The sequence below is a fragment of the Balaenoptera physalus genome, assembly GCF_965194825.1.
Source record: "Balaenoptera physalus genome assembly, chromosome: 19".
Lineage (NCBI taxonomy): Eukaryota > Metazoa > Chordata > Mammalia > Artiodactyla > Balaenopteridae > Balaenoptera > Balaenoptera physalus.
In genome coordinates, this window is record NC_138900.1 from 14,144,783 (window position 1) to 14,171,264 (window position 26,482).

Here is a 26,482-nt window from a genome sequence, read left to right on the forward strand (position 1 = left end):
GGCCAAGTCCCGAGGAATGTGCTCTCTGAGGTCCCCTTTGGCCGAGGTCCCCTTTGGCCCAGGCCTCGGCCCCTGAGGCAGGATCCTGAGCTCCTCGCACTCCATCCTAACGCCCGGGGTAGCGGCCCGCAAAGCCGTTGTTCTCTGCCCGGCAGGGGCGGGGTGAGGGGGTTCCTGGACCCCTCCGGCTCGTTTTGTGGGTGAAAGCGAGTGCCCCGTGTGTGCCGTCATGAGATGTGTGAACAGATTCTGCACACTGCAGGCATGAATACACATGCATGTGTCACACGTATATGCTCTGGGTACATCCACATATGTGCACACGGATATCCAGGCATTTGCATGTCGACTGGTCTTCGCACCGCCCAGGAGGTTACCACTAAGTGCATGTATGTGTCCCCGGTGAGCAGTGATATACATTGCATGGCCATCTCTGTGCAGACCTGCCGTCTCTGAGTTGTGGCCCAGCACTCAAGCACTCAGCAGAGGTTCAACTGTAGTTTTTTGCCGCCGCCCAGAACGGGGGAGGGAGTGTTAGGGCACCCCTCCAGGTCACAATTAAGATAGTTTGCATCTGGTTTACATGCAGCCCAGGGCCCTGGAAGTGGAGGGGGGGTCCCCTGGGTCCCAAGGCAAGCTGCCCCTCACAGGCTCTTAGGGCCCAGGGGACAGGGGGTGGAGCCGGCTGCACAGCTCCGTGCTGGGGCAGGAAGCGAGAGTGGGGAGGGGGGAGGCCACAGCCGGTGGAGGCAAGGCGGGTGCAGGGCGTGTGGGGAAGGAGGGAGGTGACAGCATTCCGAGCCCTGAGGCCCTGCTGGCCCCTGGGCGCAGGCCCAGCTCCGGGCCCCAGGAATGGACTTCGTGGACCCTGACATCTTTAATAGGGATCCCCGGGACCACTATGACCTGCTACAGCGGCTGGGTGGCGGCACCTATGGGGAAGTCTTCAAGGTAAGGAACCCCCTCCTTCTCCAGCACCCTCAAACCGGTGACCTTTGGGGTGAGGCCCAAGAAGGGAAGGGGATGTGAGAGGGTCCCAGTCCTTGGCTTTGATTCAGGGATGCTGAGGAAGAACTCAGGCGAATGGAGCCCGCCTGACTGCCAACTTCCCCTTTACAAGGCTCGAGACAAGGTGACGGGGGACCTGGTGGCATTGAAGATGGTGAAGATGGAGCCTGGTGAGGAGAGGACCTCAGGAGCTTCTTCCCCACACGCCCACCTCCTGGGACACTGGGATCTCCCCCATACTCCCTCCCTGTAGCAGCCTTTTCTCTTCTGCCCCTCCTTGCAGACGATGATGTTTCCACACTTCAGAAGGAAATCCTCATCTTGAAAACTTGTCGGCACGCCAACATCGTTGCCTACCATGGGAGTTATCTCTGGTGATGAGCCTCAGACCTGCCCTGACACCCAGCCCAGCCCCTACCCCCGAGCTCCCATTCCTGACCAGGGTACCCCCTAACCTGACCTCTAATCCTGGACCCCCATTTTTAACTGGGGCACTCCTAACTTGATCCCCAGCCCAAAGTCCCACTTTTTTGACCAGAGCACCCCCAAATCTAATCTCCAATAAATAACTCCCATTTCTGACTAGGGGTCCACCAAACTGATCCCTTCATAGTAACCAAACCTGAAACCAAGTCCCCTAAAACTAATCTTTCATCATCTTGCCCTTTGGGTCCCCTAGTTTCACTTTCATTTCCTTTAATACGAACCCCTAAATTCCCTGACCCCCAAATTAATATCCCAGATGCCCCAATAATGTCCTCTGTCCCCCAGACCTGGTATCCTAGCTCCTCTGTCCCCTCCGAACTTCCACAACCTGTGAGGTCTCTACCCTGTCTCCTAGGTTAGCATGGGACGACAGAGGATGCCATGGGTCAGGAGCCCAAAGACCTGGGTTCCATTCCAATTGACCCTAAACATATATTTCCTCTCTGAGCCTCAACTTCCCCATCTGTAAAATGGGATGATCTCACTGTAGTGGGCAATAGAGAGATGACAGCTCTTACATTAAAGTTCTTGTTGAACTAGAATAAGATGGACAGTGAGCCAGGAGGTACCCTATAATAATTTATTACTGCTGTTATTAGTATTGCTCTTGAACTGTTATAGGCTGCAGAAGCTCTGGATCTGCATGGAATTCTGTGGGGCTGGTTCTCTCCAGGACATCTACCAAGGTGAGAGGAAGGGCAAGGGGATCCAGGTAGCCCCTGCCCCCCCAATTCGCCTGTCCTGTCTCTCTGCCTTTGTGTCTCCTGGGACTGTCTTTACGGTCCATATTTCACCCAGTGAGCCAGCCCCTCCTCTGGGCCTGGCCTGGCCTGGAAGATGCTGGGGATACTGTGGTGACCGAGCGGGCCCTGAGCCCTGTCCTCCAGGACCTGAGAGTCCAGCCCGAGTCTTTCTGCATGCAATGATCCCCTCTCCTTCCCCTGCCCCATCTTCCCCGTGTCTGCATTTTCTCACCAAGGTGTATTCATGCGTTTGAGTATTTCTGCATTTCTGGCTCATCATCAGTGCCCACATGTTCATTTAATAGTGAATGCATTTCTGATTCTCTTAGCCTGCTTTTCACTCTCAGAGCATTGGAGGGTGTGGGCGGGGTGGGCCTCTGATCACTTCGAGATTTCTGATGCTCTCCTCTATCTTCGACCATCTCCCGGTCTCCCTCCAGCCTCAGACCTCAAATGCCAGGAAGGAAGGACTTCATTAAGAAGTTCTCAGAGGGGGAAACTGAGGCCCACAGAGAGGAAGTGACTTACCCCGCCAGCCCGTCAGACCTGGTCTCTGACCCCTCTGTCTACTGTCTCTCTCTAGTGCATCCTCTTCACCCCTTTGTGTCTCTCTTTCTCACCGTGTCTGTTTTCCCACTTTTTGTTCTCTGACCATGTCTGTCTTTCTCTGCCTCAATTTGGGTCTGTTCCTGATTCTCTTTCTCTCTGTGTCTCTCTCCCTGTCTCTCTCTGCCTTTCCTCATTTTACAAAGTGACATCACCCCCTGCTCAGAGCCCTCCCATGCCTTCCAGTTTCCTCCAAAGCCAAGCCCAAATTTCTCATCACAGCCCACAAGTCTGACCCCCACTGGCACACCCCAAGCGGACACACCTCATCTCCGCTCCATCCACTTTACTGCTTTCCAGACCCACCAGGCACTCTCCTGCCTCCGGGCCTTTGCACTTGCTGCTCCCATCTTCACCCCCGTCACCTTCTCAGGGTTGATCACCCTGTGTAAAATGTCATACCCCTTCCCACACGTATTTCCTGTTGTCTTTTCTTGCTTTATTTTTCTTCTTACTATTTATTAGCATCTCACGTACTGTATATCTTACCTGTTTATCTTGTCTACTGTCCATCTCCCCCACCGGAATGTTCTCTCCATGAGGGCAGGGATCTCTGCCTCTTTTGTCCACAGCTGTATCCCCGGTGCCTGCCACGGTGGCTGGCACACAGTAGACACGCGGTAAATATCTGTTGAATGAATCTCTCTCCCTCCGGCGTCTGGTTCCCTGCATCGCTGCCCCTCTCTCTGTTGCTGACCACCCCGTTGCCTCCTCTCCCTACTTGTCCCATCCTGTTTCCCCCTCCCTATGTGGCACCCTCTCAGCTGGTGTGGGTGGCAGCCAGGGGCCTGGCCCGCACCCAACACCGCACCGGGGTGACCTTTGCAGTGACAGGCCCCCTGTCAGAGCTCCAGATCAGCTATGTCTGCCGGGAAGTGCTCCAGGTGAGGAGGTGCTCTGTGGGCTTGGGTAGGGGCAGGGCCCTGCTCCAGCCCCCGGACACTCACAGCCCCCGTGTCCACCCTCCTCCCCAGGGACTGGCCTATCTGCACTCACAGAAGAAGATACACCGGGACATCAAGGTGGTCTAGGGGCAGAAAGGTGGCCTTGGTGGCTGGGGAGCCCAGGATATGGGAGTGGTGCTTGGACGGCTCAGGGTGGTGTGGCACCAGGGAGTGGCTGCAGCATTGGACTTGGGGGGTATCTCTGACAGCCTCTAACCGCCCCCTCTTCCCCAGGGAGCCAACATCCTCATCAACGATGCTGGGGAGGTCAGACTGGGTGAGTGTGGCTGGTGGGGGTCTGGAGGGGGACTGGCTGGGGGCCCAAGGGGGCAGGGGAGGTCACTATGTCTCTCCCTCTGCCTCTAGCTGACTTTGGTATCTCGGCCCAGATCGGGGCAACGCTGGCTCGACGCCTCTCTTTCATTGGGACACCCTACTGGTGAGGAGTGCCTGGCTGGCAGCTAGGGGTGGTACAGGGGGCAGTAGCTTTTCCCAGCCTGGATCTCTGGGAATCTCCGTCCTGGCTTTTTGCCCTGCCTCTACCTTGCTCTGTTGAATGTTCTGTCTTCTCTTGGGCTCCCTGTTGAGTTTTCCATTTACCTAGGACTCCCTGTGCCCCCTCCACCTGTTCCTCTCTGTGTTTGTGTTGATTTTTATCCCGATCTCTCTGTCTTTCCATATCTGTCCACGTTTGCCTCCCTCTCTCTCTGTCTCTGCCTCTCTGCCTTTACCTCGCTCCGTCTTTATGTCTGTCTTTCTCCATCTTTATGTTTCTCTCTGCATCTGTCTCTCTGTATGCCCCGTTCTCCTTCTCTCTCTCCTACACCCCCCAAAAAGTCTCCCCTCCCCCTCCTGTGTCAGCCTGGGCTCTCTGAGGGTCTCTGCCCCCAGGATGGCTCCAGAAGTGGCGGCCGTGGCCCTGAAGGGGGGATACAATGAGCTGTGTGACATCTGGTCCCTGGGCGTCACAGCCATCGAATTAGCCGAGCTACAACCACCGCTCTTTGACGTGCACCCTCTCAGGTAGGCAGATGTGGGCAGGTCCCCCTAGTCCCAGAGACCCCACTCAACTCTGACCCTGGACACCAGCCCCCAGCCTGCTTCCCCACCACAAGACCCCCTACAGGAGACACCCCCTTGCTCTGAGCTCCATCCGAGACCCTCAGGCTCCCCTCAGCCCAGAAAGCCTTTTCTGCAGCCCTCCACACCAGGAGCCCCCGGTACAGGGAGCACCATCTTGCGGCTCCCTCCGAGACTGCAGGAGCTCTGTCATGCGATAAGCGGTATCCCCTAGAAGTGGCATCCCATGCCTTGGAAATCCTAACCCTTGTTCTCATTCCGTCCCTCACTTGGCTCTCTGCTGATCTTAGTGCTACTGGGGTTCCCTTGAGCCACGAGGTCTGACCTCCACTGGAAAGTCTGAACCCCATATTCTGTCCTACTCTTATAGAGTTCTCTTCCTCATGACCAAGAGTGGCTACCAGCCCCCAAGGCTAAAGGAAAAAGGCAAATGGTAGGAGAGGTTGATGGGAAGGAGGGAGAAGGGGGGTGGAACCAGGGGTGATGGTCTGAGGGGAGGGTCTCTGGTGCCCTCACCGCAGAACTTGCCTTCTTCCTCCCAAGGTCGGCTGCCTTCCACAACTTTGTCAAAGTCACCCTCACTAAGAGCCCCAAGAAACGACCCGGCGCCACCAAGATGCTCAGTGTAAACCTCCCCTCCCAGAGAAGCCTTCCCAGACTCACCCCCGGAATCCCCCAGGGCCTCCCACAGCTCCCTAGAACGTTGATAATTTCATTCCACAGAACCCTCATGGCCCTTTCAAAGTCCCTAGTCCCTCCGAATTCCCCAGGGATCCCCAAGACTCTCCAAATTGTATCCCAGACCTTTGTCCAAGATACACTGAGTTCTTAAAACTCACAAATTCCCAAGGGCTTCCGGACCCATTCCTGGGTGTGCTTTGGAATTCCAGGGGAACTCCAGTCCCCTCTAAGACACCTCTGGAATTCTCCAACTACCCTAAATTCTTTTTTTTTTTGGCCGCGATGTGCGGCATGAGGGATCTTATTTCCATGACTAGCGATCGAGCCCGCGCCCCCTGCAGTGGAAGCGGGACTCTTAACCACTGGACCGCCAGGGAAGTCCCCTACCCTAAATTCTTCTAATCCCGTCAGACTCCTCAGAATCCCCCAGGTCCCCAGAATTCCCTGCCTTCTTCCTCTGTTGGCAACTTCCCCACCAGATTCCCTTAGATAGGTTCTCCAGCCCCTCGTCCCAACCCTCTCTCTCCAGCCCAGCCCTCTGTCTGCTGACACCCTCCTCCCCTCCCCCAGCATCAACTGGTGTCCCAACCCGGGCTAAACAGAGGCCTGATCGTAGATCTTCTTGACAAACTGAGGAACCCAGGGAAGGGGGCCCCTGTTGGCGAGATTGAAGATGAGGAGCCTGAGGTGAGGGACCCGCCCCCCCACTTTGCTCACGCTGTTCCCCTGCCTGGAACACCCCCTTGCTGCCTCTCTTAGAAGGAAAAAAGCCAGTGAGGATGGGGAGCTTGGCACAGGGCTGGAGGCACAGAGGTTATGGGAGGGCCAAGGGCTCCAAGCTGGGCCCACAGGGTGGTGAGGGCTGCTAGAGGGCATGGGCCTGATGCAGCCGCCACTCTGCCCAGCTCCCCCCCGCCATCCCTCGGCGGATCAGATCCACCCATCGCTCCAGCTCTCTGGGGATCCCAGACGCGGATTGCTGTCGTGAGTAGAGAATCCTTACGCTTGGGGACACCTGACCCTATAAGCCAAGAGATGCCCCCTCATCAGATTGCCAGAGACCCCAGAGACCCCCATCCCCATCTGACCCCGCAGGAGACCCCAGAGAAAGCCTCATCACCACCTGATCTACAAAATGACTCTAGAGACCCCCACCTCTCTGTCCTGCACACAGACCCCCTGAGACTTCCCACAACCACCAGGACTCCCAGAGACCTCAGAAATCTTTGTCTGATCCTTGGTACCCAGGTGGAACCTCAAAACAAACACTCTGTAACCATTCTGAGCCCCCAGCTCCCTGATCTCAAACCCTGACCCCCAAATGAGACCCCTGTAAACCAAGATCCCTCCCCTGTAGGGACAGCTCCAGTCCTAAGACCCTGATCCCAGACCCCACCCCCAATTCTACTCTTTCTGTTCCCAAATCCACGTCCCCAGCTCACTGTGTGTTACCCCCAGGGCGGCACATGGAGTTCAGGAAGCTCAGAGGCATGGAGTCCAGACCCACAGCCGACACGGTGAGAGGCCTCCCCTGCCGCCCAACCGCCCTCCCCTCCCCCTGGGCCACTGCTGACCCTTTACTATCCCGCAGGCTCGCTTACAGCCCCCTGGAGACTTCAGGAGCAGCAGTCCTAGGTCAGGGACCCTCAGGATGGGAGGGAGGCTGGGCTACATGTGGGGACCACCCGAGGCTCATACCTGTCCGTCCTCAGGAGGCACCTGTCGGAGTCCGATGATGATTACGACGATGTGGACATGTAAGACAGCTCCACAGGCCCCCACCCAGCTCCCACCTTCCTACCCCGCCTTCCTTTCACCCCGACCCCAGCCTCAGCCCCTGCTTTCCTTCTACCACTCAGCGCTGACCCCTGACCCCTGACTGGACCCTCAATGCCCCCACCTTCCTTCACCCCGGACTCCTGACCCTCAACCCCACCCCCACTCCACCCTGGGCCCCCTGCTACATCTCAGTCCCCAGCTCCTGCCAGATTTTGCTCCCACCCCCAGGCCTCAACTGCAGCCCTAACCCTCAACCCCCCAGCCCTCATCCTTCTTCATCTCACCCAGTCTCAGGCTGAACCTTTCCCCCATGTCAGGCCCTCAGCCCCAGCAGTCGGCCCAGGCCCCCATCTCCCCCAGCCCCAGGCCTGTGTCAGCCTCAGGGCCCACCCATCCATTCCACACGCCTCGTCTGTCATGGGCTCAAGGGCAGCGTGCCCAGCACCAAGTGAGCACCTGACCCCCAGCAGCTCACGTGGTCTGTGTTCCTAGGTGGGCGTAAAGATGCAGAGACTTGATGCATTGTCGGCACTCGATATCCAAGAGTTGCTGTTACTATTATCATCATGGCTATCAGTCCTTTAGCCCTCAGCCCCAGCCCAGACCGCGTCACCCCTGAGCCTCCTGAGCTCAGACCTCTGGCCCCAACTCTCCCCAGTGCTTGTTCCCCACACCCGCACCTGCTTACCCCATCTTTGTGTTCCAGCCCCACCCCTGCAGAAGACACACCTCCTCCACTGCCCCCCAAGGTAAGGCCCTGGGTCAGAGCTGGGGGCCAGGGGGCCAGGAGGCCAGAGTCCATAGATGCTGGGATACTGAGCCCTCTAGCGCTGGAGTCTGGGATGCCGGGTCTTTTGAAGTCTGGGAAGACTGGGTTGTTAAGCACATTGGGATCTGGAAGTGGTAACCCTGACCCTACGGGTGGGACTCAAAATATTTAGCCCGATGGACACTGGTCAGTAGCTGGTCCCTGGAAATGCCTGCTGCACCCAGCACTCACCCTTTAGTTGCTGGCATGTGTTGATGTTGGGCGTGGGTTAGAGGGGAAGGCTGGAGTGGTGGATGGACATCGTGGGGAAGGTCAGAGCCATGACCTACTGTCAGTTCTGGTGGAGGCAGATTGCAGGGCACCCTCTCTCTCAGATCATCTAATGTATTCCCCCACCCTCCTTCTCTCTCTCCAAAGCCCAAGTTCCGTTCTCCATCGGACGAGGGTCCTGGGGGGACTGGGGATGAGGGACAGCTGAGCCCGGGGGTGCTGGTCCGATGTGCCAGTGGGCCTCCCCCACGCACCCCCCATCTTGGGCCTCCCCCAGCCACCCGAAGCCCCCACCTAACTGCCCACTCAGGTGACAGGGCAGGCTGGGGTGGGAGGTGGGCGGAGGTGGGGTGGGGCAGGGGTAGGGGGGTTTTGGGGGCTGATTTTCCCCACCCCATCTCAGAACCCTCACTCTGGAACCCAGCCCCCCGGGAGCCTGACCAGCCCCCACTGTTGCCCCCCAAGAAGGAAAAGATGAAGAGAAAGGTGAGGCCAGCCATGCTGAGGACTCTCACGTCTGGATGGGGCTGGGGACGCCTGGTGGGAGTCGGGGGGTCGGGCTGGGAAGACTAATAATATAACAAGTGACATATGTTGAGCAGTTCCTCTGTGCCAGACACCGATCTCGTGTCTTTGCAAGGTGTATACCTTCACAGAAAGCGGTAGATGTCGTAGAGATAGGTATTATCCCCCATTTCAAACTGGGGAAACTGAGGCACAGAGGGGTAAGTAGCTTTCCAAGGTATAAACCTTTGAGGAAGCAGAGGCAGGATTTGAACCTTGGCACTCTCGCTTCCAAATCTTAACCACCCGCCTTCCTGTCCCCTCCTCCCTTTTGCTGGATCTGCTGCTGCCCCGCCCCCATGGCCCACCCAGGGATGTGCCCTTCTTGTAAAGTTATTCAATGGCTGCCCCCTCCGGATCCACAGCACGGCAGCCTGGACGCACCCCTCCACCAAGGGTGAGCATTCAGGAGGGTCATGGAGAATGTGGCGGGGACGGGGAGGGCCCTTAATGGAAGGCGCAAAGGCAGGGACAGGGGAGGGTAGGGAGTGGCAGAGCTGAGGCAGGGGCAGAGCCAGGAGTTACAGGTGGAGTTGAGGGATCAAAGATGGGTAGAGTGAAGATGGGTTTGAGAGTGAAGACTAGGAAAATTAGAGTTTGGAGGCTAGGAGTGTCAGATATGAGACTTCCCCAGCGGTCCAGTGGTTAAGACTCCGCGCTTCCGCTGCAGGGGGCACGGGTTCGATCCCTGGTCGGGGAACTAAGGTCCCACATGCTGTGCGGTGTGGCCTAACTAACTAACTAAATAAATTTTTAAAAAGGAGTGTCAGATATAGCAGAAAGGTCAGAGTTTGGGGTACAAGATCCAGGACAGTTGGACCCCATTAACCTCAGTTGTAGGTTTTTGGGGCCAGGAGTTTTAGGGGTTAGAATGTAGCAGAAAGGGAGGGAGTCTGGGGATCAAAGATGTGGAGACAAGGTCAGTGAGGGATAAATGTTAAGGAAACAGTATTAGAGTTTTTGGGGTCACACTGGACAGAAAAAGCCATATGTAGGGCTGTCTGAGGATCAGTGTTGAGATAGGATTAGCATTCAGGGACCAGAACTGGGGAGAAAGAGGGACAGAATTTAGAGGGCTATTCGGGGAGTCACATCTAATGTTGGGGGCAGAATTGAGGGGACAGAGGGTCAGGATTTGCGAGTCAGGGATGGAGGAACCACCAGAACCGGTGGTGATCAGAGGCTGGTGAGAGTGAGATCAGCTCAGGGGAACTGGTCAGGGTTTGAGTTCAGATTTGGGGAAACAGAGGCCGGAAGTGTCAGTTTGGAGGGAGAGCAGAGAATTGAGGGTCAGGGCTGGGGAACAGAGTACCAGTGTTTGGGGCCATAGGGGGGTCTGGGAGGTCCCCCACGATGAGGCAGGTCCCAGCATCCTCACGTCTGTGCTCCCCAGACCAGCACCTGCTCCTGGGGGCCGAGGAAGGCATTTTCATCTTGAACCGAAATGATCAGGAGGCCACGCTGGAGATGGTGAGGGGCAGCACCTAGGATGGGCCAAGGGTGGGAGCTGGAGTTGGGGTTGCTGGGGTCTTACAGGAGCCATCTCCCCTTCCTCTGCAGCTTTTTTCTAGCCGGACTACCTGGGTGTACTCTATCAACAATGTCCTCATGTCTCTCTCAGGTCTGGCTATGGCTGGGTGGGAGGGTGGGGAGTCAGAACTTAAGGAGTCAAGGGTCAAGGGGTTGGGAGATAGATGGGCACGGCTGAAAAAAAATTAGGCTACCCCTTCACAGAGCCTACAGTTCAAACTCCAGCCACTTTTCCACTGTGGGACTTGGGGCAAGAGACTTCTCCCTGAGCCTCAGTTTCCCCATCTGTAAAATGGGGCTCACAGTAGTGCCCACCTCTCAAGTCAGTTTTGAGGTAATTCCCACAAGAAGTCAGTCTTTACATTTCTTTGATGTTCAGATGACAGTTAGTACTTGTTCCATGCTTTACTAAAATAGAGCGAGCAAGTTGTAGATTAAAATTACATGTCATTGTTTTATAAACACTTTGTGTAAAAGAATTTCTAGTTTATGAGGAGACCCCAAGCCAAAAGTTTGTGATGACAAACTTTTGCAGAATTTGTAGATATGTTTCTTCTTAAATTTTGTAATGTGTGTAACTTCATCTGACTGGTTAAGTGTTCATCATTTGTCATGTGGCTACAAGCACCGTGAGGGTAGGGAACGTAATTATTTTACTCACCATTGTTCACCAGAGCCAAGCACAGTGCCTGGCCTACAGTGGGCATTTAAAATATGTTGCATGAAAAATGAGTGAATAAAGGTGCTTGAGACTTGAAGCCTTGGGCATTTTAAAGGGATGGTGCCAAGTGATGGGATAGGGAAAAGGTGGGAGTGTGCAGTGTCCTATAACTGCCTGCTTCCCCTACATACACACACTGCAGGGAAGACCCCCCACCTGTATTCTCATAGCATCTTGGGCCTACTGGAACGGAAAGAGGCCAGAGCAGGAAGCCCCATCGCTCACATTAGCCCCCACCGGCTACTGGCAAGGTACCAGCCCGCAGTGGCACCTCTGACCCCTCTAATGCCTCATTTCTGCCGTCCGTCCCCCCATTCACGCCTCCCTTCTTCTGCAGGAAGAACATGGTCTCCACTAAGATCCAGGACACCAAAGGCTGCCGGGCGTGCTGTGTGGGTGAGAGAAAACCCCATGGGTGTGCAGAGAGGGGGCGGGGCCAGGGGCGGGACTTGGACTCCCTCTCGACCCGAAAGGATTGCAGAGTTAAGGCAGGGTGAACAGAGCCCGGGGAAAGATGTGTGGCCTTTGGGGGGCGGAGCAGGGGAGAGAGGATATACCCTAACCCATCCTTACCTCCACAGCAGAGGGCACGAGCTCCGGGGGCCCCTTCCTGTGTGGGGCATTGGAGACATCCGTGGTCCTGCTTCAGTGGTACCAGCCCATGAACAAGTTCCTGCTGGTCCGGGTAGGGAGCCTGCAGACGCTGGGGACTTTGTCAGATTGGGTGGCCAGGGCCATCCACTCTACGCTTCTGTTGAGAGCTCCACGAACCCGGCCTTCCACCCGAGGCCCCGCCCCGATCTCCCCAAGGCCCCGCCTACCTGGAGGCTCCTCACTGATCTTTCAGCTCCGCTCCTCACCCCTGGTCTAATTATTCTTCAGGCCCTATGCCCCTCCCCCCATCTCTAAGGAGACCCCATTCAGGTTCTTTGAGTCTCTAAGGGGACTTTGCTGCCTTTGGGGCCACAGCGCCCGGGGGCCCTGCCTCTCTGTCGCCAAGGCGGCACGCCCCCAAACGGAAGCTACGCCCACTCTGAGAGCACACCCGTCAATTTCTAAGCCCTCTGAGGCCTCACCCCCTGAAGTTTCTTGGCAAGAAAATACTTAGGAAATACTTCGGAAGCCCCACGCCCACTGTCCTCCAAGACCCCGCCCCTTTTCAGGCCCCGCCCTAAGCCTCCTCTGAGCCCCCCCCTCCCTGCGCGTTCCGCAGCAGGTGCTGTTCCCGCTACCTACGCCTCTGCCGGTGTTTGCACTGCTGACCGGGCCAGGCTCCGAGCTGCCCGCCGTGTGCATCGGCGTGAGCCCTGGGCGGCCGGCGAAGTCGGTGCTCTTCCACACCGTGCGCTTCGGCGCGCTCTCCTGCTGGCTGGGCGAGATGAGCACAGGTGCAGGCTCTGGGAGGGGTGGGGCTTATCAGTTTGGGAGGGGTGGGTCTGGGTGGCTGGACGGTGCTTAGCCTGAGGCGTAATTGAGAAAGGGGTTGAAACGAGAGGGAGCGGGAGATCATTGGGTATATATAATTGGTGAGATTGATGATAGGGGAGTGGGGAACTCTATGATGGGCGAGGTTTAGCCCGCTTGCTTGGGAAAGGCGGAGTGAGGTGGAAAGGGTCCTTGAACCCCCCCGCCTCTCAAGCAGAGCACAAGGGACCAGTACAGGTGACTCAGGTCGAGGAAGACAAGGTGATGGTGTTGATGGACGGTAAGAACCTTCCTCCCTCCCTTTCCCCCACTATTCCTAGATCTCCGACCCCCAGAACCCGTACCTCTCTCAGAAACGCTGAGACCCTCCAGTCCTTGCCCGTCCTGCTTTGCTTCTCACGCTGAATTTATTGTCTGGTCCCTCCGTAACCTTCTAAGTCCCGCTTACTGCTCTTAAAGCCCCCGCTCTACCTCCTTCTAGGGTCTCTGAAGCTGGTGACCCCAGAGGGGGCCCCAGTCAGGGGGCTTCGAACTCCAGAGATCCCCATGACTGAAGCAGTGGAGGCCGTGGGTATGTGCCGGGATGATAGGGTCCGGGGTCCAGCTTGGAGGCTTAAGTGAAAGCCAAGGGTAACAGGCACTGCTTTCCTCCCAGCTATGGTCGGGGGTCGGCTCCAGGCCTTCTGGAAGCATGGAGTGCAGGTGTGGGCTCTAGGCTCGGACCAGGTAAGCTCCTCCATCCCAGCACCTGCAACCCAGCCCCTCCCATGTCAGTCATCTCATTCATCAGATGGACTGGGAGAACCGAGTCAGGGTGTGAAGTCCTGGAGGAGAAGCTTCCTCTAGGCTCAGTTCAGACAGGTCCCCTTCTCTACCCCAGTGTCTCTTAGGTCCAGACCTCATCCAGGGTCACTGTGTGACCTTGTGTAAGGGACTTTGCTCCTCTCTGAGCCTCAGGCTCCCAACTATAAAATGGGGTCACTGTAGAGATATGTGGGTTAAGAGCGTGGCCCAGACTGCCTGGGTTGGAATCCAGCTGAATGACCTTAGGCAAATGACTTAATCTTCCTGTGCCTCACTTTTCTCATCCGGAAAATGGAGTGGAAAATGGAGTGAAAAATGGTGCTTAGCTCACAGAACACCATGTGTCAGGCTCTGCCCTTACAGTTTTGTATTTTACTTAATCTTCGTGATTGCCTATCAGGTAGGTACTATGATTTAAAAGGTTAGTACTCTGAGGTGCAGAGAGGTTAAGTAACTCGCCTGAGGTCACACAGCTGATGAGCGGTGTTAGCAAGAATGATTATTTCTGGACCTGAGGAGTTCAGAGACCTCGTCCCCTGCTCTCTTTAAAGGAGAGGGGAGGAGTCTTCTAGGCACTGACACAGCACCTTTCCCCCCAGCTGCTGCAGGAGCTGAGAGACCCCACCCTCACCTTCCGTCTGCTTGGCTCCCCCAGGTATGAACTCGGGAAGGAGGGGGCTTCTGATGTGGAGAGGGCATCCGGAGGTATCCCCAGCCACCTGTATCTTGGCCTGGACATCCTCTCACCTGGTCTCCCTGCTTCCATCTCTGCCCTCATAGTCCATTCCCCACATAGCAGCCAAGGTGGAATTTTCATTTTTAAAATTTTTATCCTAACTTTTTATTTTGACATAATTTTAGACTCTCAGAGAAGTTGCAAAAATTTAAAAATTGTGTATCCCCTTCACCCAGATTCCCCATATATTATTTTTTTAACCACATTTGCTTTATTCTTCCCTTTCATATATATATAATTTTTTTCTATTTGCATGTGAATTGCAGACGTGATACCAATTTACCCCTAAATACTTCAGTGTATGTTTCCTAAATGAAGGCAAGGACATACTCTTACAAACCACAATACAGCTGTCAAAATCAAGAAAATAATACTGAACTATCACTACCTTCTAATTCACACGCTCATTCAAGTCTCACCAGTTGTTCCAATGATGCCCTTGCTCTCTATAACCAAAAAATAATACTTTTTTTCTCGTCCAGGATATAATCCAGGATGATGGGCTGCATTTTCGAGTAATGTTTCTTTAGTCTTGAGCCTAGGACAATTCTTCAGACTTTCCTGGCTTTTCATGACCTTGACTCTTTGGAAGAGTACAGGAAATTTGTTTTACGGAATGTCCCTCAATTGGGTTTGAGGTTTCCAGGTTAAGCGTTTGGGGCAGGAATACCACAGAAATGATGGTGTGTCCTTTCACTGCATCAGATCAGGAAGCACATGTTTTGTCCCATTACTGGTGATGTTATCTTTTTTTTCTTTCTTTATTTTTGGCTGTGTTGGGTCTTCGTTGCTGCGCGCAGGCTTTCTCTAGTTTCGGCGAGCAGGGGCTACTCTTCGTTGCAGTACACGGGCTTCTCATTGCGGTGGCTTCTCTTGTTGCGCAGCATGGGCTCTAGGCGCGCAGGCTTCAGTAGTTGTGGTGCATGGACTCACTAGTGTGGCTCGCGGCCTCTAGAGCGCAGGCTCAGTAGTTGTGGCGCACGGGCTTAGTTGTTCCATGGCATGTGGGATCTTCCCAGACCAGGTCTCAAACCTGTGTCCTCTGCATTGGCAGGAGGATTCTTAACCACTGTGCCACCAGGGAAGCCCAGAGGGGTCTTTTAAAATCCAGATCTGATTGTGTCACTCTCCACCTGTTTAAGTCCTTCTCGTGACCTCAAGATAAGTACCCAATCCTGGTCACAGCCCACAAACCATGACTTCTGCAGTCAAACCCCAGGCTCTCTCCCACCTCAAGGCCTTTGCACAGGCTGTTCTCTCTGCCCAGAACACTCTTCCCTGCCTTTTCACCAAGTTCCCTCCTGAGCCTCTTTCAGGCTCCACCATCCATTCTTTGGGGGCACCTTGGCTGACCTCTTGGGCTAGGTTTCCCTGCTATGTGCCTCATGCTTCTTTGCACTCATCTGATTCACTGATTCATGTTGGTCTCCTGCTCTAGATTGAGCTCCCTGAGGGCAGGGGCCATGTGTGCTCATTCACTGCTATAGCCCAGCATTGTGCTGGCAAAGACTCTATAAACTCCTCTGCAGATGAAGGAATGAACAAATGAATGAATGAACTGACTTCTCTCTTCCTTCCCCAGGCCTGTGGTGGTGGAGACACGCCCAGCAGATGATCCTACTGCCCCCAGCAACCTCTACATCCAGGAATGAGTCCCTGAGGGGGTGTCAGGAACTAGTCCCCACCCCTCCCTCCCCAGCGGACACACATTAGTGATCACGACATGTCCCTGTCTCCAAATAAACATGACTTCAGTCTCTGCTGCCATCTTGGTTTTCTTGGGTTGGCGGGGGAGAGGAGGGCAGAATTCCTGTATGCCCACCCACCCCACAAATGTCAACAATCCAACACAATATCAGGGGTGTAGCACAGACTTTATTTTGCCAGTACATGGTCACCCTCCCCCAGCCGCCTTGGGGGGAGGGATTTGGGGGCTAAGGGGCTTGCTGTGAGAATAAGGACCTTGAGGTGGGGGTGAAGGGCCAGCTGGGGGTGTCTCAGCTAAGCTGGTCCTCATACTGCTTGCGGAAACAATCGCCAGCTGGGAAGAAATCCCAACATCTCTCTTGGTACATCTTCCAGACGTAAGACTCCTAGGGGTGGGGGATGGGGAAGGGTTGGTTGGTCACATCTTCAAATGCTTCATATTGATATGAGCTTTTTACTGTCACCTGCTGATTGACCTTATATTAAAATTCACCATGTCGGGACTTCCCTGGTGGTGCAGTGGTTAAGAATCTGCCTGCCAATGCTGGGGACACGGGTTCGATCCCTGGTCCAGGAAGATCCCACATGCCACAGAGCAACAAAGCCCGTGCGGCACAACTACTGAGCCTACACTGTAGAGCCCGCGAGCCACAACTACCGAGTCCGCATGCAGCAACTAGTGAAGCCCGCGTGCCTAGAGCCTGCGCTCGACAACAAGAGAAGCCACCGCAATGAAGAGTAGCCCCCGCTCGCCGCAACTAGAGAAAGCCCACACGCAGCAACGAAGACCCAATGCAGCCAAAAATAAGTAAATAAATAAATTAATTAAAAAAAAATTCACCATGTCTCTGCCCATTGTCGTCCCATTAACACACCCTTACCTGACCCGTGTGTTCTGTCTCGTCCTTGTTTATCAGATACATCAGGAAAAACCTGGGGATGGGAGGCAGCGGTAGACAGGTCGCAATCACCCTTACTTTCTCCTGATTGGCTGGCTGGGAATCCAACCACATGGACACCATACCCCCTCCCCTAACTGGCCAGTATCTCGAGCCGGCTGTCGGCAGCCGCGCCCCCACCCTCCTGATTGGCCAGTGGGCCCACACTCACATGTAATTGGCCAGGTTGTGCTCCTCTAGTGTGTGAGTCTCGAACCCATGTGGTGTTGAATCAAAGTAATCGCTGCCGATACCACAGATGAAGCACTTGGTCTGTGCATGGCAGGAGACATCAGAGTCAAGGCCCATTCAACCCCCCAGGGTCCCATAATCCCTCTGGGTCACCCCCCAGATATGACCTACCTCCATATCTTCCTTCACTTGCTCTTGTTGGTCTCGGAGCTCACCAAAAGCGTCAATGATCAGACCTGGGGTGGCAGGGCGCAAGTCAGTGCCCAACCTCTGACCCAGTTCAGACTCCCTCCTCTTCTGGCTACCTACGTCTGAGTCCTGCCTCCCATCCTCATCTCCCTAATCACACCCTGCTTCCTAAAAATAATAATACCTAGCATTTATTGAGCACTTATCATGAGCCAGACATTTACCACCTACGAATTGATTGAATTCTCACAACAACCCTATGAGGCTAGTATAATTTAAAAAAACCCATTTTACAGATGGAGAAACTGAGGCTCAGAGTGGTGACTTGCCCCAAGTCTCACAGTAGGGAGAGGCAGAGCCAGGATATGAATCCAGGCTGATGTGATCCTGGGCCTGCACTCTTAAAGGAGCTAGTCTGCCTCTGGGCACAGAGCCCCCACTCCCACAACCCTGAAGAACACTGACCCTGGATGATGGCCAACAGGATGACGATGACAAAGAAGAAGAAAGTGATGTCGAAGACCACCCGGTACAGCTCATATTCATCGCCTGCTGGGTCCTCAATCTCGTCCCCAATGCCCCCACCAGCTCGGACACCCACATACATGTGAAACAGGTAACACTGCGGGGGCAGGGTGAGAAGCACATTAGTCATGCATTCAATCATTCGACATTCACCGAGTACCTACAGGGCGCTGGGCTAGCTGCAGCAGGGCACACATGGCAATGACTGAGACAGCACTGAACCTTCCTCTCACAGGGCTCACAAACTTGGCATCAGACAGTGACAGCCCAGAAATGATCAGGGTTGTGATAGGGAGGGCTCAGGGCCAGGACAGGGAAAGCACAGTGTAATCAGCAGTGAGATGGGGGAAGCACAGGAAGCGTTGAAGCTTTGAAAGCCTGGCCCAGCCTGCGGTGATTGGGCAAGGCTTCCTAGAAGAGGGGACATGTGTGAGCTGGAACGTGAAGAAAATATTAGGTGGGAGAGAGAGTTCCAGGCAGAGAGAACCACATGTGCTTCATCACCATTTGGGGAGGAAAGAATGCATCTTGCTCTTGTGAGGAACTGAAAGAGGTTCAGTGAAGCTGGAAAATAGAGTTCCTGTGAGCACGAGCAGGGAGATAAATGAGGTCCAGCCAATAGTCATGGAGGGCTTCCTGTAGGAGGCAGCATTTAAGTTGAAGGTGAAGCATCAAGTGAAGGGGTGTGTGTACATAGGGCCGGGGAAGGGAGGAAGAGAGAATGTCAGATGCAAAGGGCTTGGGTTGGGAGGAAACACATGATCTTAGGGGAACTGAAGGAGGACCAGGCAGCCAGAGAGCAAAAATCAAGAAGGACTCTGGTTAGACTCAGGCCAGGCTGGTTTTTCCCTGGCTTTGTAAGCCATGGTGAAGGCATCAGGAAACCACAAGAAGGTTCTGAGTAGAGGGAGGGATGTGTCTGCCTGGCACTTGGGAAAGACTTTACACTGTTCTTTCTGTGTCCCTGGGAAGTGAGAGAACCCAGTTCTCTTGGGTAAGAGCTAAGACCAGTGACTGATGGGAACAAGGCTAAGTGTCAAGACCAGGTCTGGTGGAGCCTCAAATGTCAGGCTGCGTGGATCCTGCGAGCACAGTGCCAGATTATAGGCCATCTCTGAGATAAAGCCCTGGGATGATTCTTTCCACTGTGGCCCATGCCTATAGTAGGTTAAACTTAATTTGGGGGGAATTCCCTAGCGGTGCAGTGGTTAGGACTCTGCGCTTTCACTGCCAAGGGTCTAGGTTCGATCCCTGGTCAAAGAACTAAGATCTCACAAGCCGCACAGTGCGGCCAAAAAAAATTTTTTTAACTAAATAAATAAAAATTAAAAAAAATTCACAAGTGGAGGAAATGCTAAGGTTCAGTTGGAGTATAATAAAAATAAAGATGGAGTCTAGTGGAATTCCCTGGCGGTCCAGTGGTTAGGACTCTGCACTCTCACTGCCAAGGGCCCAGGTTCAATCCCTGGTCAGGGAACTAAGATTCTACAAGCCGTGTGGTAAGGCCAAAAAAAAAAAAAAAAAAAAAAAAGATGGAGTTTAGAAAAAAAAAAACAACTCAGTTTGGGTTATGACCACCACTACTAGAATAGAAGAGAAAACAAAAACACGGACAGCATGCTTTGGGTGAAACTTTTCATTATAATGATGATAGTAGCTCACATCTATGGAATCCTTAATACCTGCCAGGCACTATTCTAAGACTTTTAAACCTTAGATGGTCAGGGAGCATCACTGAGTCCTAAAAGCAACGCGAGGATGTAGGCACTGTTATTATACACCCATTTCACAGGTGAGGACACCAGAGCATGGGGAGGTTGAGCAGCCAACCCCAAATCACATGGCTTGTAAGTCAGGCACCGTGCCCGAGCACCTTTCCAATAAGGATAGCTTGAAAAACTCAGATACTATTACAACAGTGGCTACCATTTATTGAGCATTGTTCAATGTACCTCACAAGTGTCAGCTCACTGAACCCTCACAGTAAGTCTACAGGTAGGTTCTATTACTAACCCCCTTTACAGATGGGAAAACTAAGGGTCAGGGATGGTCAGTAACTTGTTCCAAGAGCGCTGGGGGGAGGGGCTTACCGTCATCATGTCGTCACACTTCATATCAGGCTCGTCCTCATCCTCACTCTTGTTGTAGAACTTGCGGAAGAAGTTGAAGGCCACCACCGTGTACAGGTAGACCACCACCGCCAGGAGGCCCACAGTCATCAACAGCTGGGGATGGGCAAGGGGCCGTCAGCTCCACTATGGGCTTGCCCCTCCCCCATGCCCAGCCTTCTCTACCTTTTTTTAAAAATATTTATTTATTTATTTGGCTGCGCTGGGTCTTAGTTGCGGCACGCGGGCTCTATAGTTAAGGCATGTGTGATCTTTAGTTGCAGCATGTGGGATCTAGTTCCCTGACCAGGGATCAAACTCAGCCCCCTGCACCGGGAGAGCAGAGTCTTAACCGCTGGACCACCAGGGAAGTCCCCAGCCTTCTCTATCCTTGCCCCAGTTCGGCCCAGGCGGCCTTCCCCCTGGGGTCTCACCACCCACACCCACCCTGGCTCAGCCCGCCCAGCCTTGCCCCTCCTCACCCTACCTGCCCAGCCCTCACCCTCCACCCCTCCTCAGACTGCCAAGCTCGTCCCTCCAGGCTCACTCCCCTCAGACAGGTCCCCTCCACACCTGTTTCCCATTGTGGGTGACAGAGGAGAGGATGGTGCGCAACGTCTTGACCCCCATGGCAATGTCCAGGAGGTGGGCGGCAAAGAAGAAGTTGTTGTAGTGACCCAGGAGGGACATCACCATGTACCAGCCCAGATACAGGAAAGACTGTGGGCACACAGAGCCGGGGTCAGCGTGCATTCATGAGGGTCAAGGAGTACTCTGGGCGCCAGGGAACAGTTGAGAGTGTTGGGCATGCTCTGGGGGGGTCAGGGTGCCATCACTGGCTAGGGATTATTTGAAGGATCAGGAACAATGGGGCACTCTGGGTGGGAAGCCATTCTGCAGGGAGTTGGGGAACCCTCCGCAGAAGGACATAGTCTGGGAATTCAAGAGTGTTCTGGGTGGTAAGGAGCCTTGGGCGGGTCAGAGGTGCACAGGGGTCAGGAGTCAGTCCCTGGTCAGGGATACCTGGGGGTGGAGCCCCCAACGCCCTCGGGCCCTTCTCCTGCAGGCCCCTCCCCCCACACACAGGGCCCTCCTCACATTGTCTGTGAAGATGACCCCAAACTTCCAGATCTGGTACTTGATATCGATGGACATGAGCCTGTAGGGTGGAGGGAAGAGGGATGGCCAGATGCTGGAGGGTCAGACCCTGGCCACCTCCCCTGCCTGTCCCAGGCCTGTGCAGGGTCACCCCTGGCTCACCAGGTGAGCAGCCCCGGCGGTGGTTCAGGCTTGCGCTCATTGTGCGCTGTGATCTCCAGCGTGGCCAGATCCATGCCCAGGAGCTCGGCAATCCGCTCCCTCCCATAGATGTCCCCGTGCTTGTCCAAGACCTACGCAGGGGAGCATAGGGCCGTGCAGACACAACTAGAGTGGGGAAGGTCATAGCCTGCATGGTTGGGGGGGTCTGGGGACACTCTGAACTTTGTGTGAGAGATCGGGGGTGCATTTTTCTGGGGAGAAGGGCCAGAGCTTTCTTCAGATCCTCAGGGGGAAGGTCCCAAAGTGACAAAGGTCCAGTTTACTCAGTAGCCAAATTAATTGGGATAATTTATTAATATTAGGCAGGTAGGCAAGGAATCCTATATAACTGGCGCCCCCACCCCGTCATCTATGAATTCATCTCCTCCCACTCAACCCCTCACTCACTCTGCTCCAGCCACACTGGCCTCCTCACAGCTCCTCAAATATACCAGGCACATTCCTCCCCCAGGACCTTTGCACTGGCCGTTCCCCCTGCCCAGGACACCCTTCCCCCAGATTCCCACCTGCCTCACTCCCTCACCTCCTGAGCACCCTGCGCGAAAGAGCAACCTGTCTGGGCTGATACCCGCGCACTCCCCACCCCTCTGTGGGGCTTTTATCTTCTACAGCACTTATCACCACCTGAATGCTATAAATGTGTTCCTCCTCTGTCTTTCCAACTTGAGGGTCCAAATGTGTTTACTGCTTGGATTCCAGGTCCCTAAAACAGGTCCTGGCACACAGGAGGTGCTCAATAAACATTTGTTGAGTGACTGAATGATTGTAACTGAATGTTTTCCTATGTGCCAGATACTGCTCCTGTTGTAGGTCATATAACCTTTACAACAACCTGGTGGGGTCGGCCCTCATTACTTCACTTTGAATATGAGGGAAACTGAGGCACAGAAAGGTTGGCCCCGCTAGGAATAGAAAAGCAGACAATCTAGCACCAGAGTCTGTGTGCTGAAAATAGGATGCCTTACTTCCTCCCTCAAAACTAATATTCACTGAGTATTTACTCTGTGCCAGGCACTATGCTGTGCTTGTTACATGTATCGTCTCATTACAGAGCGGGAGGGGTGACTGTCATGCCCACTTCCAGACTGGCAATCTGAGGTGCTCCTCAGACAGTCAAAGCCTCTTGGCCAAGGTCACACATGAAGCAAGGGCCTGACAGGGTTTGGATGGCCTGGTGGCAGCAAGGAACCCAGCCCGGGAGGCCCTTCCACCTCCCCATCCACATCCTCTCACCTTCCGCTTGACAAATTTGTCCCAGTAGTTGCTGGGGAAAGACCTGCCAAGAGAAAGAAGCCACAAGACATTAGGGTAGGAGGGAATAGGAGCCACCAGCCAGGCCGGGGCAGGGGGGTGGGGGTGGGGGTGGGCGTGGGGGTGGGGGTTGGAATTCCAATGCTTTTCTCACAGGAGACAGGGGGGTCACATCTCACTCAGGGTCAGGCTCTAAAGACCCCAGGCCAGGTGACTTTTGCCTGAGGTCAACTCTTACCCCGCCCTCCCCCGCTGCTGTTGTTGGTGGAGCCCAGGTGAGGCAGGCGGCTCGCATTCGGAGCTGGCATATGCAAAGGCCCCAGAACTGCACTCAGGTCGGGGGGAGTCGGGACCAGCAGCCTGGCCCTGCTCGGGCTCCGGGGTGCTTTCTCACACTGTTTAATTTTATTTGATGATTCTGGCCCTTTATTTACCAGTTTTCTAATTTATGAGTTGATGTCCCAACATCCTGCAAAGGTGGGCCAATGAGTTTTGCTGGGGGAGGGTGGGGGGTGAAGTGGAGATTTATTATGAATCCATGGATTTAGGCCTATTTGATGTGTGTTTCAATTTGTGGCACTTCCTATCCTTATCAATGCTCAAACTGTCCTTGATTTGTCCACGGGGAGCCCCTTCTAAGCTGGCAGCAGGGTCCTTTCAGCACGTCACCATTTTTCAGTGAGCACACCCTTGCTTTCTGACATAACAAGATAATTCAGGCTCATCTTACACTTCCCCAACCCAGCCCTGAAATCTGCCACTTCTTCATGGAGTTTGGTTCCTTGTCATGGGAAATGGTATTTAGAAGTCAAGGTCTTGGGCAGACACCATTTTAAATAGGTGTCTCTCTCTCTTTTAAGCATGTGTACTTGAATGTGTGTAAGTTAAATGTGTCTTTGATGGTGACAATGAGAGTATAGGATGTCCTTGGTACGGCTTCTCTCTCTCCTTGCACCACTTCACTAGGCAGGACCCCATAAGAAAATAACTTCCGGGACTTCCCTGGTGGTTCAGTGGTAAAGAATCCACCTTCCGATGCAGGGGACGTGGGTTCTATCCCTGGTCCGGGAAGATCCCACATGTCACGGGGCAACTAAGCCCGCACGCTATAGCTACTGAACTCGCGCGCCTCAACGAGAGAGCCTGCATGCCGCAAACTACTGAGCCCTCGCGCCCTGGAGCTCGCGCGCCACAAAGAAAAGCCTGCTCGCGGAAACGAAAGATCCTGCATGTGTGCCTCAACAAAGATTCTGCATGCCGCAACTAAGGCCTGATGCAAAAAAAAAAAAAAAAAAAGTGTCTTCATTAAAAAAAAAAAAAGAAAATAACTTCCAACCCTTACCTAGGGCTTACAGTGCCCCAGAAACCACACTAACTCATTTCATTGTCACAAGGTCCTAGTGAGGTCGGTGCTATTATATATCCCCACTTTACAGATAAGGAAACTGAGGCACAGAGAGGCCAAGTAACTGGACCAATAATTCCCAGCTAGAGTGAGGCCAACCCAGGGTTCCAACCTGACCTGGTGTTCTTACTCTAGACATGCCTCCCTCTGAGGATGCAGCCCCATTGTATGAACACATAAGATGGGACTTGACCTGGGGGAAAATGGAATGGGCTGGGAGTGTACTTTGGGGATCCAGAGTCCCACCACGTTGCCCTCACAACCCTCATTTCCTCTCTGGGCTCAGTTTAAAAACAAAATGATTTCATATATTTCCCACTCATGGCACCTGGTGAGAATCGCGCGTGGGGACAGAATTTAAAATGCAGGTTCCTGGGCGCCACCTCAGACTCACTGAACCAGAATCCCCAGGGCTGGGGCCCAGGAACCTCCATGTGTCAGCAGCACCCCCAGAGGTACTTTAATGCACAGGAAATTTGTCTGTACTACTAAGAGGAGGACAAAGGCTTGGGGAGAATGAGTCAGGACCGGCAGTGACTGCAACTCCGGTCTTTTGAGGCCTGGGCTGGGACTGGAGTGGAAACTCAGCTCTGCTTCCCCAACCCACCACGAGGCTGGGGTGGGCCCTTACGGAGTGTTGAGCACCAGCCGGTCCCACTGCCCCTTCACGTCATCGTCTTCAGGCTGCTCCGTGATGTAGAGGCCGTCAAACTCCAGCTTCCGGGCCAGTTCCTTCTCCCGCTTAAAGATCACCAGGGGCACCTAGATCATGCAGGGAGGCAAAGGGGTGGGTGTCAGGAGACCACAGCCTCGGCAGGAGCTAGGACATCTTGCTGGAGGCTTCGTGAGACCCCACATCAGAGGAGCTTTCCCAGAGTGATCAGGGTAGTAGTGGGGAAACGCGGTCAGAGGGTCAGGGCTGGGATGAGGAAAAAACCCGGGAGAGCCCAGAACTGGCACCTGCTGCAGCCTGGGGCCTCCCAAGGGAAGGAGGAGGAATAAAACAGGCAGGTGAAAGGAGGTGGAAGTGGGGCAGAGCGTTCCAGGCAGAGGGAACAGCACTTGCAAAACTTCTAAGCCAAAAGAGCTCTGTTCGTCCAATTGTAAAGTATCAAGATTTGCTGAACAGTCAGTTCTCATGGAACCCATACTGAAGTTTTCGTAATACACCTTACGGGGCATCACAAGCTTCAGGCATAGTCGATATCAGAATCCACATCCCCCTGCTGGCACCCATGTTATGTCTGAGGCCCACAGACCCTCACAGATATTAATTCACCAACTGACCAACATGTAGAAAATAAATATTCCCGAATGACAAATTTTGCTTCTTGATCCAGAAATTAACATCGTCACAGGACCCATCTCCTCAGCTGCGATCCGTATCAGTTCCCAGTTTGAATATCACCCTTGCTAAAGACCCCAATCCTGTACTCAGTCCCCCAGCCTTACCCCAACCCTAGACCCCCCTCTGTCCCAATCACTGTGTGAGACGCCCCAGCCCCTGCCCTGGCACACATCCCCTCCAAACACACACACACACACACACACACACACACACACACACACGCCCCAGCCCCAAGACGGTGGTCATGACCCACCTTGAGACAGTTGTAGCCAATGATGCAGAGAAAGGCCACCAGCGTATGCAGAAGGCTCAAGCAACGCAAGGCAGGTTCCATGTAGCCCGTGCTCTCCTCCAGGAAGTAGTACACCATGTTCTCATCCTCGTCGCCCTCTGCTTCCTCTCTGGCCCCCGAGCCCCAGCCAGAACCTCCACCTGACCCTGCTCCTGACAGGTCCCCAGCTGCTGAGCTCTGCATATCATCCTCCCCTGGTGGAGAGTCTGAGACCTAAAGGGGGACAGAGGTCAGTCAGGGTGGGGACCCGGTGTCCTGGTACCTGGTCTGCCACACCCAGAACTGGGCCCTCGTCAGATACAGTCTTGGCAGGACTGTCCATCAAGATCAAAGGGTGGGCCCAGGACCCTAGCTAGCAAATCAGATTCTGTCCTGGGAATCTGACTATTGAACTGAGTGACAGGAGGACTGAAAACAGAGTTGATTCGTCTTGATAGTGGAGCCCTAAAGAGACTACTTTTAACACTAATATTAACACTAATACTAAAATTAGTAGTAGCTATCATTTATTTATACAGAACCTTTTTTTTGCCAGGTACTATTCTGAGTACTTTACATACATCAACCCTCTTTTTTTTTTTTGGCTGGGCCTCACACATCTTGCAGGATCTTAGTTCCCTGATCAGGGACTGAACCCGCACCTTCAGCAGTGAAAGCGTGGAGTCCTAACCACTGGACCGCCAGGGAATTCCTCATGTTAATCCTCTTTTAATTCCCACAGCTCTAAGATGTAGGCTCTGTTATTATCCCATATTACAGATGAGGAAATTAAGGCACAGAAAGGTTAAGAACTTTGCCTAACATCATGCAGCCAGTGAATGTTAGAGCCAGACTCTGATCCTACAGAAGCCACGCTCTGACCATTCTGCTAGACTGCCCCTCTGTCCTGTTATCTAGATCTCGCGCAAGACCCCGAGGGTCCCTTTGTCCTTTGGGAGGCCTGCGTCTTAGCCCTCTCTTTCTCTTCCATGAGCTGCCCATTTCCTCCTCCCCACAAATTTCTCTTTAGCTTATGTGAGAACAAAGAGATGTAACCAAATCAGCAGGTGTTGCAGAGAGGG

General features: G+C 54.0%; 2 protein-coding genes and 1 long non-coding RNA gene across 5 annotated transcripts in view; 1 reads left to right on the forward strand and 2 right to left on the reverse strand.

The window, feature by feature from the left end:
* The first annotated feature begins 668 nt into the window (after nucleotides 1–668).
* Nucleotides 669–16,141, forward strand: MAP4K1 (mitogen-activated protein kinase kinase kinase kinase 1). 2 transcript variants are annotated; one of them, XM_082437648.1, is made up of 31 exons: nucleotides 669–951; nucleotides 1,121–1,178; nucleotides 1,292–1,382; nucleotides 2,116–2,180; nucleotides 3,672–3,727; nucleotides 3,818–3,865; nucleotides 4,022–4,064; nucleotides 4,154–4,226; nucleotides 4,679–4,810; nucleotides 5,238–5,300; nucleotides 5,411–5,492; nucleotides 6,119–6,235; nucleotides 6,454–6,532; nucleotides 7,007–7,065; nucleotides 7,140–7,183; nucleotides 7,261–7,305; nucleotides 8,034–8,076; nucleotides 8,514–8,676; nucleotides 8,770–8,852; nucleotides 9,243–9,327; nucleotides 10,324–10,400; nucleotides 10,491–10,551; nucleotides 11,324–11,432; nucleotides 11,519–11,577; nucleotides 11,763–11,866; nucleotides 12,395–12,569; nucleotides 12,821–12,886; nucleotides 13,088–13,177; nucleotides 13,262–13,332; nucleotides 14,010–14,065; nucleotides 15,729–16,141. In XM_082437648.1, exons 1-31 carry the CDS (start codon nucleotides 853–855, stop codon nucleotides 15,796–15,798), a joined length of 2,466 nt encoding a protein of 821 aa, XP_082293774.1. In that variant the 5' UTR covers nucleotides 669–852; the 3' UTR covers nucleotides 15,799–16,141. The 2 variants fall into 2 exon arrangements, with proteins under 2 accessions (XP_082293774.1, XP_082293775.1); XM_082437649.1 differs by having other exon boundaries at nucleotides 12,824–12,886.
* On the reverse strand, nucleotides 10,597–12,534 carry LOC309648704. Its single transcript, XR_014256755.1, has 3 exons — nucleotides 12,418–12,534; nucleotides 11,755–11,875; nucleotides 10,597–10,868 (listed from the first exon to the last, which is right to left on the reverse strand). It is a non-coding gene; the product is annotated as an uncharacterized lncRNA (long non-coding RNA).
* Nucleotides 16,002–26,482, reverse strand: part of RYR1 (ryanodine receptor 1) — a 116,005-nt gene continuing 105,524 nt past the window's right edge. For both annotated transcript variants that reach the window (XM_082437632.1, XM_082437631.1), the window contains 12 exons: nucleotides 25,383–25,634; nucleotides 24,413–24,543; nucleotides 22,359–22,401; nucleotides 21,066–21,196; nucleotides 20,904–20,964; nucleotides 20,379–20,525; nucleotides 19,788–19,922; nucleotides 17,638–17,794; nucleotides 17,155–17,219; nucleotides 16,964–17,064; nucleotides 16,735–16,786; nucleotides 16,002–16,239 (listed from right to left, as the gene is read on the reverse strand). In XM_082437632.1, the coding sequence (XP_082293758.1) occupies nucleotides 16,144–16,239; nucleotides 16,735–16,786; nucleotides 16,964–17,064; nucleotides 17,155–17,219; nucleotides 17,638–17,794; nucleotides 19,788–19,922; nucleotides 20,379–20,525; nucleotides 20,904–20,964; nucleotides 21,066–21,196; nucleotides 22,359–22,401; nucleotides 24,413–24,543; nucleotides 25,383–25,634 (1,371 nt within the window). In that variant the 3' untranslated portion in view covers nucleotides 16,002–16,143. The remainder of the gene's footprint in view (nucleotides 16,240–16,734; nucleotides 16,787–16,963; nucleotides 17,065–17,154; nucleotides 17,220–17,637; nucleotides 17,795–19,787; nucleotides 19,923–20,378; nucleotides 20,526–20,903; nucleotides 20,965–21,065; nucleotides 21,197–22,358; nucleotides 22,402–24,412; nucleotides 24,544–25,382; nucleotides 25,635–26,482) is intronic.

Bases quoted from the DNA above. Each gene is read 5' to 3' on its own strand.
- MAP4K1 (XM_082437648.1), top strand. From the start codon at position 853: ATGGACTTCGTGGACCCTGACATCTTTAATAGGGATCCCCGGGACCAC. The intron at 952-1,120 runs GTAAGGAACCCC...CCCCTTTACAAG, and splicing joins CCTATGGGGAAGTCTTCAAG to GCTCGAGACAAGGTGACGGG. The intron at 11,867-12,394 runs GTAGGGAGCCTG...CGCGTTCCGCAG, and splicing joins ACAAGTTCCTGCTGGTCCGG to CAGGTGCTGTTCCCGCTACC.